The sequence below is a fragment of the Lagenorhynchus albirostris genome, chromosome 5 (assembly GCF_949774975.1).
Source record: "Lagenorhynchus albirostris chromosome 5, mLagAlb1.1, whole genome shotgun sequence".
NCBI lineage: Eukaryota > Metazoa > Chordata > Mammalia > Artiodactyla > Delphinidae > Lagenorhynchus > Lagenorhynchus albirostris.
The window spans coordinates 52201387-52214418 of NC_083099.1; the positions used below are offsets into that span (position 1 = coordinate 52201387).

Below are 13032 nucleotides of genomic sequence, written 5' to 3' on the forward strand. Positions count from 1 at the left end.
TGCCAGCATATATGTGACATTAGAAGTAAATAAGAAAATTCTATGGATGATTTTGTAGGGTCAGTTTTCTATCCAGCAATTACTGTTTTTTCCTCTTCCTTTTCCATTGAAGAGAATCCTGTATTAACATATCTTGGAGTTAAGAAACAATGTATTAAAATTTCACTTTACTTGAAACAAAAAAGCCTGACTCAAAATATGAATAATCAGCCCTCTTCCATATTTTCATACATTACAAAGTTCTTGCTATTAAAAAAAAAAAGAAGCTAGTTAGGGTGGGCAAATAAAACACACACCCACACACCCACACACCCACACACCCACACACCACCACCACCACCACCACCACCACCACCACCACCACCACCACCTCCCCTCCTCCTCCTCCTCCTCCTCCTCCTCCAGTTTCTTCATTAGAATGCTTCATGAGGGTTGGGGAGTTTGCCCTCGCACTGCATTTATTGTCACATTCTTTTTCAGACCATATCACTCTTTTATTGGCTCAGGGCTTGTGAAAGCCTTAAACAAAGAAAAACAAATGCATACCAATTCCGCCTCCTGTTGACTGATGTCCTGTAGATAGGGAATGGTTGCTAGCTCGGCCATTGCTTGATTGATCACCTGGGACTGCTCCTTTACTCTCTGCAGCCGGCTGAGGAGGCTGGCATATTGCAACTTCTCCATCACACCTGAGCACGCACGAAGACTCCCCTAGTCTCCCAGTAGAAGGAAATGTTTTAGAACAAAACCACAAAAATAACCTCTCCCCGGGGATTGAAGTCAGGTCAGCTAAATAATAACATATTTAGCTCCCCTGAAGTAATGGTATCTAGTGCAAATAAATGTTTTCTTCTATTATTTTAGAGAATTGTCTGTACCCTTCCTTCAAACAGATGAATGTGTTGATACATAAAAGGGAACGCTTGGCAGGACTGTTGAGAAGGATTTGCGGGTGGCCCTGCCTAAGGAATCTGGGATGAGGGGAAAAGAAGGACTGAAGTTGAACCTGAGCTCCACTCTCCCAGTGGGGATCCCCCAGAGCTGTGTCCATTGAGTGGGGGTGATTTTATCTATGTCACCAAGGCATCATAAGAGTTAAGAGTTGCCCACTGTCTTGTTTATACAAAGGAAGATTTCTTATGCAAGTTGAATCCTGAAAAATGTTATGCAAGTGGATTTCTGTCTAGCCCAGTGGCTTACATTAAACCTCCAGCTCTGCTTTTATCTTTAGCTCTCATTGGATGGCCATGGACTCTGGCTCCTCTCCTTGTGGCATTTTAGTGATTTATTCTGGGTCCTAGGACCATTCCAGCAACTGACCTGATCCATCTTGAAATAGACTGTTGTGCACTTGTAAGGAACACCAACCTCCATGAATCTACTGGTATTTTGGGCTTTCTTAAAATGGGGCACACTTATAATTAAGGTGGCCTACCTCTGTGTTTGCTACTGCCAGCCATAGAGAGGACATGTTACCTTCTCTAAAAAGTTTAATACAACTTGTACTGCTTGATAGGTGGCACAAAGTTTATCGTAAAATTCTCACATTTCTGTTTAGGAAAAAGTACTTCTGACATAAGGGGGCATCTAAGGGTTCCTGTCATGTTTGGAGGGTGATGAGAAATGGTAAGTCACAGGAGGATTTAGTTTGGTGATGACATTCTGAATCTTGGTGCTTAGAAGTAGAAGCCTGGAAGAGCGGCATCCCTTTATGCGGTCGGGGAGTGGAGGTTTCCTCTTTGACCACCTGCACCTGAATTACTAGGCTTGTTGGTTAACTAGGAAGAGTCCTGGACATTACTCAGTGAATCACAATCTCTTGATATGTGGCCCTAGAAATATGAATTTTAGCTATACAAAAATTCAGATATTCAAATATCTCAAACAGAAGTTGGAGAATAAACTACTACCTTAAAGCTTAGTATCTGCACAAGGACTATTTGAGTTTGTGCATACTTATAAAACAGATTTTCTCCCAGAAACTAGAGAAGGCAGACGTGACTTTTCCTTCTTAAAATATTCTCTTCTAAGGAGAAAAATTATTAGAAACTAGCATTACTAAAGAGCATCGAAATTTTAACTTGAATTTAGAAGGCAGTCCTTTCTGAAATGTCATACACATACCTTGACTGACACCAACCTCTAGAATTTGGCGCTTTCCTGGAATCTTGGTAATAAAGAAAGGTTGAGCACTGTTGCATTGTATTTGCTGTATTGCTTCCTAACATCTCTTTCTGCCATTTGACTAATGTCTCTTTATCCCTGCTAATTTGTTCTTTCCAATTAATCATTTATCTGAAAACCTATAAACCTATAGGAGCAATGACTGCAAATTGTGGATTTGAGATCCCTTCTCTGAATTGAAGAAATAGCCAGCCTACCCACAGAGTTTAAACATGTAGCTAAACAATGGATACTGTCAAATAGAGGAAAGCAAGTTGCAGGAGAAACAGTTTTCTTTCCCAAGAAAAATTACTTTCTTTGTCCTTCTTTAAAATAAACAGTGGGGCTGGTTGTAGGAAAGTGGTATAGTGACTCAACTCCAAAGTGCAGAAACAACTGCGGCCTGCTTGGAAACATAATCTATCAGTGTAATTTTCCAAAACATCAGGACAATAAAAATAGTGGAAGGCAGTGGTGCTTTGTTAGCTGGATTGTTGGATGCATAGCAAAACAGGAAGTGCTCCTTATGGATAGGACACTAGGGAAAGGATACAGTTGACTGCTAATGGTCCTCCCCCTACCCCCCCACCCCAAGCCAAATGCAGTTTTGGTCATCAGGAAACTACAGATTAGTATTTTACCTATACAAGGTTGGGGCTTTTGAGAGATAAAGTGAAAAAGAAATAAAAATTAATAAATGCCAGCAGGAATGCTTTGATGCTGTTGCTTTAAGAAAATCAAGGAAATAATGAAAAATGAAGGAATTAACTCACATTTAATGCTAACAAGGGCTAAATCTAAAAGGAAGTAGCCCTCTCAATGAGACTTCAGAAGTGACCAGAGAGCTCCTTAGCTGCTGGAGAGAGTGTAATGAAGTGGCCACACAGGTACAGTGAAGGTTAGGTAAATAGCAAGTTCAGATGAAAGCTTCAGCCAGACAATTGTCTAGATTTAATAGCAGGTATGGATGAACGTTTGGAACGTAAGTGGCACAGCATAATATTGCTGAAAAGCAGAGCCCAAGTATTGGGAATGTATTTCCATTTGCCATAACATATAGAAACATTAATTGCAAAGAAAAGGGGTAGGAAACACATATTATTGTTCATTTCCAATGTGCATATATAAACAATTTTTGTGCTTCACTTGGAGGAAATTACAAGTAAAATTAACAAGGTATTCAAAACCTGGTTAGTTAGGTCATTTTTTGGCAAGTCAGCCTGTGAAGGAAGCTTCATGCCTGGCAAGAGATTTTATTATTTTAACTCTTTAACACCCCAGGAAGCACAGTACATAAGGTGCAAACTGACAGCAGCCTGTAAAGTTAATACATGGAAAAGCACAGCAGCATTCAGTGGCACGTGAAATAATTAGCACAAAGAACCATAGAAGAAAAAATACCATTAGAGCAGAGCTACTGGTTGAATGGGGTTGATGTTCAGTGAGATTAAAAGACACCAGATAGGAAGGTGGGAGAACATTTTAGACAATAACTCTGAAAATGCCAGAGTCATTCTTGTCACACAGCCATGGGCTGTGTGCCTAACAAAAGAATCTATAAAGGTAAGGAAACTGGTGTCAGAGTGTAAGGAGAATTGTTTTCTGAGAGAAGCATTATACCAGGAATGTCTTTGTCTCCTTCACCAACTCTTTCTACCACCTCATAGCAAGAGGTGAAAATTCATGTTCCCTGACAAGCCCTACTGTGGGCAGTAGATCTACTCCATGGCTAGAGATGACACCTCTAATCCTGCCTTTGTGAGGAGATCTGAGTGCATCAGTGATCTAAGGAAAAGAATTCAAGATCCACAGGACACTTGCACAGTCTTCATTTTAGAAGAGTATGTAATTTCAAAGTATACAGCATTTATAAAGAAAAAGAAGGGTCTATAAAACAGTCCTTTTGTCATAGCAAATGAAAACCAATACAATTAATTAAAACTCTAAAAATTCTTAATACTTTACAAAGTGCTTCAATGTGGATTATATACTTTTGGTCTCACAACTCTGGGAGGTGAGCATGGCAGATAACAGCTTATTTTATAAATGAGAAAAAAACAGCTCAGAGGTTAAGTGATATCCTAGGGTTACACAGCCAGAGCACAGCCTTGGACGAAAGTCTTCATCCACAGGTGTCACAAGCTAGGGTCACAGCTAATAAGGACAATGCAGTGCTTACTCAAGTGGATGGCATTTGACATCTGACAAAAAACAAAAACAAAAACAAAAACAAAACCACCTCAGGGGATCCTAAAAGCACTGTTGAGGGATTCTTGGGTTACAATTAATTGTACCATGTAGGAATAATTTCTGCTCACCAACTCATTTCTTGCTTCATTAGCTAGGTTACCTTTGCAGCCAATTTTATTCAGTCCTGCTTTATGAAGCTGTGGTTGGGCATATAATGAGAAACCTACAGGCCAATATTTGGATATTCTTGTGGTCCCTGGGTACCTGTGGGCTCACTTGCTTCAATTTCATTCAAGCTCTTTGAGACAGTCTTCCAAAAACTATTTCCCATAGATGCAAACAAAAGAAAGTTGATGAAATCCCTCACAGTTAACAAAGTGGTGCTGACTCATTCTAAAGAAGACTGAGTCATTCATTAGATGCTAAGAATCTTATTCATTATGGTTTTCAAGTCTGCTTTATGGACACATAGAGATTCATGCATATACACATTTCTAAGTGGCCAGAATGCCCTTTGAAACGTGAGAAGAAAATGTGTTAGAAGCATTTAAAAAGTGCATGATGCCTAGATTGGCCTAACCTGCATTCACAGCACACTGGGAGATCTGAGCTGGCAACAGATGATGATGTGGCGGGTATCTGACAAGTAGCAAGGCACGGCGGGCATCGCCCCAAAGAGCCGGGGCACAGACAGGTTACCTCCCCAACATCCAGCACGCTGGCACTGCAAGGCTAACCATGTGCAGATGAGGTGAAGTAATACTATATGGTGATGGTTCTTGCTAGCAAGGCTTCCCCTGCTTGCAAGAGCCTGATGATGACAGTGATGAGGGGGGTGTGTGTGTGTGTGTGTCTCTAATTAGAATGGGGTGGTTGGTGAGGGTGTGTGTGTGTGGGTCTGGAAGAGGTTGTGAATTGGAGAACAGGACCCAAAATTTGCAGTAGATCCAATGAGATCACTATAAACTGAATGTTTGTGTCCACCCAAAATTCCTATGTTGAAGCCCTAGTTACCAATGTGATGTATTTGGAGATGGGGCCTTTGGGAGGTAATTATGGTTAGATGAGGTCATGAGAGTAGGGCCTCATCTTGGGATTAGTGCTCTTACAAGAATTGACAACAGAGAGCTTGCTCTCTGCCATGTTAGGACACAGAGAGAAAGTAGCCAACTGCAAGCCAGGAAGAGGGTCTTTAGCTGACTGCAAGCCAGGAGGAGGGTCTTTAGCCGACTGCAAACCAGGAAGAGGGTGTTTGGCAGAACCTGACCATGTTGGCACCCTGATCTCAGACTTCTAGCCTCTAGAATGCTATTTTGTTATGACAGCGTAAGATGACTAAGATAGAGATGGATTTTTTAGTAGTAGTAGTAGTATAGGGGAGATAGTTGAGTGGAACACAGTTGTGAGGAAGGGGAAGGAAGCTATGTGGTAGGAAAATCAGTAAAAATGTGCTTTTGGATTTGTAATGCGTAGAATTACAAATCATGCAAATAAATTAGGGGTTTTATAGCTTTTGTAAAATGCTGAATAATGTTACTGAGCAGGTAAACTGCTGAACAGATGTTAAGTAGCTGTTTGTGATAACCCCCTTGGTTCCCCTTGTAAGGTAAGAACATCAAATCAACGATGTAATACTAAAACCACAAAAAAAGAATTCTTAAAAATTTCCAGCTTAAAGGCCTTTTGAAAAATATTTTAAAAGGGGAAATCTGCAGCCTTTAGAGCCCATTACGAGGAGTTCCCTTTATGTACTTTCTTTTTTTTTTTTTTTGCGGTGCGCGGGCCTCTCACTGTTGCGGCCTGTCCTGTTGCAGAGCACAGGCTCCAGACGCGCAGGCTCAGTGGCCATGGCTCACGGGCCCAGCCGCTCCGCGGCATGTGGGATCTTCCCGGACTGGGGCACGAACCCGTGTCCGCTGCATTGGCAGGCGGACTCTCAACCACTCTGCCGCCAGGGAAGCCCTCTTTATGTACTTTCAATACAATAGCTTAAATTTTGTAAAATGGCACAGCACAACTCAGGTCTTATTTTGGGCTTTTTTTAAGACTGAAAGTAGAAAGGGCATATTTTCCCTGGGTCACAGGAAGGGATTAGATAATTTACCTTAAGGGTATATAAAGATCAATTGCCAGGTGGAGGGTGGAGTCAAGATGGCAGACTAGGATTCGTGTCTACATACAATTAGGGCACCTACCAGGCACTGGTGGGGGACCACAGACAGCTAAGGGGACGGGATGAACCTCCAGCGACTGGCTTGCAGGATCTTGGTTCCCAAGCTGGAGGTCAGGGCCGAGCTCCTGTGGTGGGAGCTCTGAGTCCAAATTGCTGGACTAACAGAGAACCTCAGACCCCAGGGAATACCAATTGGAGTGAGGCCTCCCAGAGGTCCTCATCTCAGCACCAAGACCCGGCTCTATCCAACTGCCTGCAAACTCCAGTGCTGGACCCCTCAGGCCAAACAACCAGTAAGACAGGAATACAGCCCCACCCATCAAAAAAAAAAAAAAAAGAAACGACAAAAAATATGTCACAGATGAAGGAGCAAGGTAAAAACCTACAAGACCAATAAATGAAGATGCAATAGGCAACCTACCTGAAAAAGAATTCAGAGTAATGATAGTAAAAATGATCCAAAATCTCGGAAACACAATGGAGAAAATACAAGAAACATTTAACAAGGATCTAGAAGAACGAAAGAGCAAACCAACAGTGATGAACAACACAAAAACTGAAATTAAAGATACTCTAGAAGGAATCAATAGCAGAATAACCAAGGCAGAAGAACGGATAAGTGACGTGGAAGATAAAATGGTGGAAATAACTGTCAGGGAGCAGAATAAAGAAAAAGAATGAAAAGAATTGAGGACAGTCTCAGAGACCTCTGGGACAACATTGAACACACCAACATTTGAATTATAGGGGTCTCAGAAGAAGAAGAGAAAGAGAAAGCGTCTGAGAAAATATTTGAAGAGATTATAGTCAGAAACTTCCCTAACATGGGAAAGGAAATAGTCGAGTCCCGGAAGCACAGAGAGTCCCATACAGGATAAACCCAAAGAGAAACATGCTGAGACACATATTAATCAAACTCTCAAAAATTAAATATAAAAAAGAGATACTAAAAGCAGCAAGGGAAAAGCAACAAATTACATACAAGGAAATCCCCATAAGGTTAACAGAAACTCTGCAAGCCAGAAGGGAGTGGCAGGACATATTTAAAGTGATGAAAGGGAAAACCCTACAACCAAGATTACTCTAACCAGCAAGGATCTCATTCAGATTCAATGGAGAAATTAAAACCTTTACAGACAAGCAAAAGCTAAGAGAATTCATCCCCACCAAACCAGCTTTACAACAAATGCTAAAGGAACTTCTTTAGGCAGGAAACACAAGAGAAGAAAACGACCTACAAAAATAAACCCCAAACAATTAAGAAAATGGTAATAGGAACATACATATCAATAGTTACCTTAAATGTAAATGGATTAAATGCTCCAACCAAAAGGCTTAGACTGGCTGAATGGATACAGAAACAAGACCCGTACATATGCTGTCTACAAGAGACCCACTTCAGACCTAGGGACACATACAGAATGAAAGTAAGGGGATGGAAAAAGATATTCCATGCACATGGAAATCAAAAGAAAGCTGGAATAGCAATTCTCATATCAGGCAAAATAGACTTTAAAATAAAGACTATTACAAGAGACAAGAAGGACAGTACATAATGATCAAGGGATCAATCCAAGAAGAAGATATAACGATTGTAAATATTTATGCACCCAACATAGGAGCGCCTCAATACATAAGGCAAATACTAACAACCATAAAAGGGGAAATCAACAGTAACGCATTCATAGTAGGGGACTTTAACACCCCACTTTCACCAATGGACAGATCATCCAAAATGAAAATAAATAAGGAAACACAAGCTTTAAATGTTACACTAAACAAGATGGACTTAATTGATATTTATAGGACATTCCATCCAAAAACAACAGAATACACTTTCAACTGCTCATGGAACATTCTCCAGGATAGACCATATCTTGGGTCACAAATCAAGCCTTGGTAAATTTAAGAAAATAGAAATCATATCAAGTATTTTCTCCAACCACAACACTATGAGACTAGATATCAATTACAGGAAAAACTGTAAAAAATACAAACACATGGAGGCTAAACAATGCGCTACTAAATAACCAGGAGATCACTGAAGAAATCAAAGAGGAAATCAAAAATACCTAGAAACAAATGACAATGAAAACATGATGACCCCAAACCTATGGGATGTAGCAAAAGCAGTTCTAAGAGGGAACTTTATAGCAGTACAATCCTACCTCAAGGAACAAGAAACATCTCAAATAAACAACCTAAGCTTACACCTAAAGCAATTGGAGAAGGAAGAACAAAAAAACCCCAAAGTTAGCAGAAGGAAAGAAATCGTAAAGATCAAATCAGAAATAAATGAAAAAGTAATGAAGAAGGCAATAGCAAAGATCAATAAAACTAAAAGCTGATTCTTTGAGAAGATAAACAAAATTGATAAACCATTAGCCAGACTCATCAAGAAAAAAAGGGAGAAGACTCAAATCAATAGAATTAGAAATGAAAAAGGAGAAGTAACAACTAACACTGCAGAAATACAAAGGATCATGACAGAATACTACAAGCAACTATATGCCAATAAAATGGACAACCTGGAAGAAATGGACAAATTCTTAGAAAAGCACAACCTTCTGAGACTGAACCAGGAAGAAATATAAACAGACCAAGCACAAGCACTGAATTTGAGACTGTGATTAAAAACCTTCCAACAAACAAAAGCCCGGGACCAGGTGGCTTCACAGGACAATTCTATCAAAGATTCAGAGAAGAGCTAACACCTATCCTTCTCAAACTCTTCCAAAATATAGCAGAGGGAGGAACGCTCCCAAACTCATTCTACAAGGCCACCATCACCCTGATACCAAAACCAGACAAAGATGTCACAAAGAAAGAAAACTACAGGCCAATATCACTGATGAACATAGATGCAAAAATCCTCAACAAAATACTAGCAAACGGGGCTTCCCTGGTGGCGCAGTGGTTGAGAGTCTGCCTGCCGATGCAGGGGACACGGGTCCGTGCCCCGGTTGGGAAGATCCCACATGCCGCGGAGCGGTTGGGCCCGTGAGCCATGGCCACTGAGCCTGCACGTCCGGAGTCTGTGCTCCGCAACGGGAGAGGCCACAACAGTGAGAGGCCCGCGTACCGCAAAAAAAAAAAAAATTACTAGCAAACGGAATCCAACAGCACATTAAAAGGCTCATACACCACGATCAAGTGGGGTTTATTCCAGGAATGCAAGGATTCTTCAGTATATGCAAATCGATCAATGTGATAAATCGTATTAATGAACTGAAGGAGAAAAAACATATGATCATCTCAATAGATGCAGAAAGAGCATTTGACAAAATTCAACACACATTTATGATAAAAACTCTTCAGAAAGTAGGCATAGAGGGAACCTACCTCAACATAATAAAAGCCATATATGACAAACCCACAGCCAACATCATTTACAATGGTGAAAAACTGAAACCATTACCTCTAAGATCAGGAATAAGACAAGGTTGTCCACTCTCACCACTGTTATTCAACATAGTTTTGGAAGTTTCAGGCACAGCAATCAGAGAAGAAAAAGAAATAAAAGGAATACAAATCGGAAAAGCAGAAGTAAAACTGTCACTATTTGCAGATGACATGATACTGTACATAGAGGATCCTAAAGATGCTACCAGGAAACTACTAGAGCTAATCAGTGAATTTGGTAGTGTAGCAGGATACAAAATTAATGCACAGAAATGTCTTGCATTCCTATACACTAATGATGAAAAATATGAAAGAGAAATTATGGAAACACTCCCATTTACCATTGCAACAAAAAGAATAAAATACCTAGGAATAAACCTACCTAAGGAGACAGAAGACCTGTATGCAGAATACTATAAGATACTGATGAAAGAAATTAAAGATGATACAAACAGATGGAGAGATATACCATGTTCTTGGATTGGAAGAATCAACATTGTGAAAATGACCGTACTACCCAAAGCTACTACAGATTCAATGCAATCCCTATCAAACTACCAATGGCATTTTTCATAGAACTAGAACCAAAAATTTCACAATTTGTATGGAAACACAAAATACCCCGAATAGCCAAAGCAATCTTGAGAAAGAAAAACAGAGCTGGAGGAATCAGGCTCCCTGACTTCAGACTATACTACAAAGCTACAGTAATCAAGACAGTATGGTACTGGCACAAAAATAGAAATATAGATCAATGGAACAGGATAGAAAGCCCAGAGATAAACCCTTACACATATGGTCACCTTATGTTTGATAAAGGAGGCAAGAGTATACAATGGAGAAAAGGCAGCCTCTTCAATAAGTGGTGCTGGGAAAACTGGACAGCTACCTGGAAAAGAATGAAATTAGAACACTTCCTAGCACCATACACAGAAATAAACTCAAAATGGATTAAAGACCTAAATGTAAGGCCAGGCACTATCAACCTCTTAGAGGAAAATATAGGCCGAACACTCTATGACATAAATCACAGCAAGATCCTTTTTGACCCAGCTCCTAGAGAAATGGAAATAAAAACAAAAATAAAAAAATGGGACCTAATTAAACCTAAAAGCTTTTGTACAGCAAAGGAAACCATAAACAAGACAAAAGACAACTCTCAGAATGGGATAAAGTATTGGCAAATGAAGCAACTGACAAAGGATTAATCTCCAAAATATACAAGCAGCTCATGCAGCTCAATAGGAAGAAAACAAACAACCCAATCCAAAAATGGGCAGAAGACCTAAATAGATATTCCTCCAAAGACGATATACAGATGGCCAACAAACACATGAAAGGATGCTCAACATCACTAATTATTAGAGAAATGCAAAACAAAAGTACAGTGAGGTATCACCTCACACCAGTCAGAATGGCCATCATGAAAAAATCTACAAACACTAAATGCTGGAGAGGGTGTGGAGAAAAGGGAACCCTCTTGCACTGTTGGTGGGAATGTAAATTGATACAGCCACCTTGGAGAACAGTATGGAACTTCCTTAAAAAAGTAAAAATAGAAGTACCATATTACCCAGCCATCCCACTACTGGGCATATACCCTGAGAAAATGATAATTCAAAGAGTCATGTACCACAATGTTCATTGCAGCACTGTTTACAATAGCCAGGACATGGAAGCAACCTAAGTGTCCATCAACAGATCAATGGATAAAGAAGATGTGGCACATATATACAATGGAATATTACTCAGCCATAAAAAGAAATGAAATTTAGTTATTTGTAGTGAGGTGGATGGACCTAGAGTCTGTCATACAGAGGAAAGTATGTCAGAAAGAGAAAAACAAATACCCTATGCTAACACATATATATGGAATCTAAAAAAAAAAAAGGTTTTGATGAACCTAGGGGCAGGACAGGAATAAAGATGCAGACGTAGAGAATGGACTTGAGGACATGGGGAGGGGGAAGGGTAAGCTGGGACGAAGTGAGAGAGTGGCATTGACATATACACACTACCAAATGTAAAATAGATAGCTAGTGGGGAGCAGCTGCATAGCAACAGGGAGATCAGCTTGGTGCTTTGTGATCAACTAAAGGGGTGGGATAGGGAGGGTGGGAGGGAGACGCAAGAGGGAGGGGATATGGGGATATATGTATGCATATAGCTGGTTCACTTTTTTATACAACAGAAACTAACACAACATTATAAAGCAGTTATACTGCAGTAAAGATGTTAACAACAACAAAAAAGATCAATTGCCAATGTTTAGAATAGCATCCGGTGTATCAGTTAATGTGGAGGAGCTAGCTTTCAGTGTTCTGAATTCTTATGTAGGCAACAAAATGGTTATATGCAGTAGCCAAATGTATGAAATAGGGAAAGCACTGTGTTCACTAAAATTTTGTTACTGATTTGAAGCAAGAGATTCAATTCAGCCTTCAGTTAGATATCAGGAAGCCACAAAGAAAAGGCTCTAGCCTGAGAAATGCTGGAAATTGCGAAGTGTAGCTTTATGATTAATATATTTTAAAATATAAAAGGAATAAAATCATTAGCTAAACTTTGTTTGGTTTTGCAAATAAGGTTGACTGTGAAAGTTTCTAAAATCCTCCGACACTTGCAATATTTACACCATAAACTTTCCATACTTCTAGAATTGTCTGATATTTATATGTTGAAAAAATATAAAAGACTTATATACCTACATTCGATTGGGTGCTTCTAATAAAATCCAGTATTGGCAAGATTTGCTTCCCCATTCTCTGCATGTGTCTCACTGTGTCTTCTCTTGTCAGCAGACCGAAGGGAGTTTTATGTTCTAAAAATTGTAACAATAAACTTTTATACTTTTTCCCCCCAGACTTCCATTTCAAAATGCTTTCCTTAGCAAGCTATAAACAGATACCTCAATATTAATAGATATGAAATCTTTAGTATAGAAACGAGTCCCATCTCAAAGACCAGAAGTATAACAGTGAAAGATCTATGAGGAGACATTGCCCTTTAGAGACTATCATTTATTCCTTTTGTTGTGTTTCTTGATTGAGAGATCCACGGGACAGCCTATGACAATTCACCTCTCTCTGCAGAATATGCTTTTC

The 13032-nt window shown here is 39.8% G+C and overlaps 1 protein-coding gene across 1 annotated transcript in view; it reads right to left on the minus strand.

Moving 5' to 3' along the window:
- The window catches only part of SPATA16 (spermatogenesis associated 16), a 220648-nt gene that overhangs the window by 34706 nt on the left and 172910 nt on the right, over nucleotides 1-13032 (minus strand). Inside the window, exons 7-8 of the mRNA XM_060149017.1 lie at nucleotides 12637-12749; nucleotides 547-711 (exon numbers count right to left, since the gene is read on the minus strand). Coding sequence (XP_060005000.1) covers nucleotides 547-711; nucleotides 12637-12749 — 278 coding nt within the window. The remainder of the gene's footprint in view (nucleotides 1-546; nucleotides 712-12636; nucleotides 12750-13032) is intronic.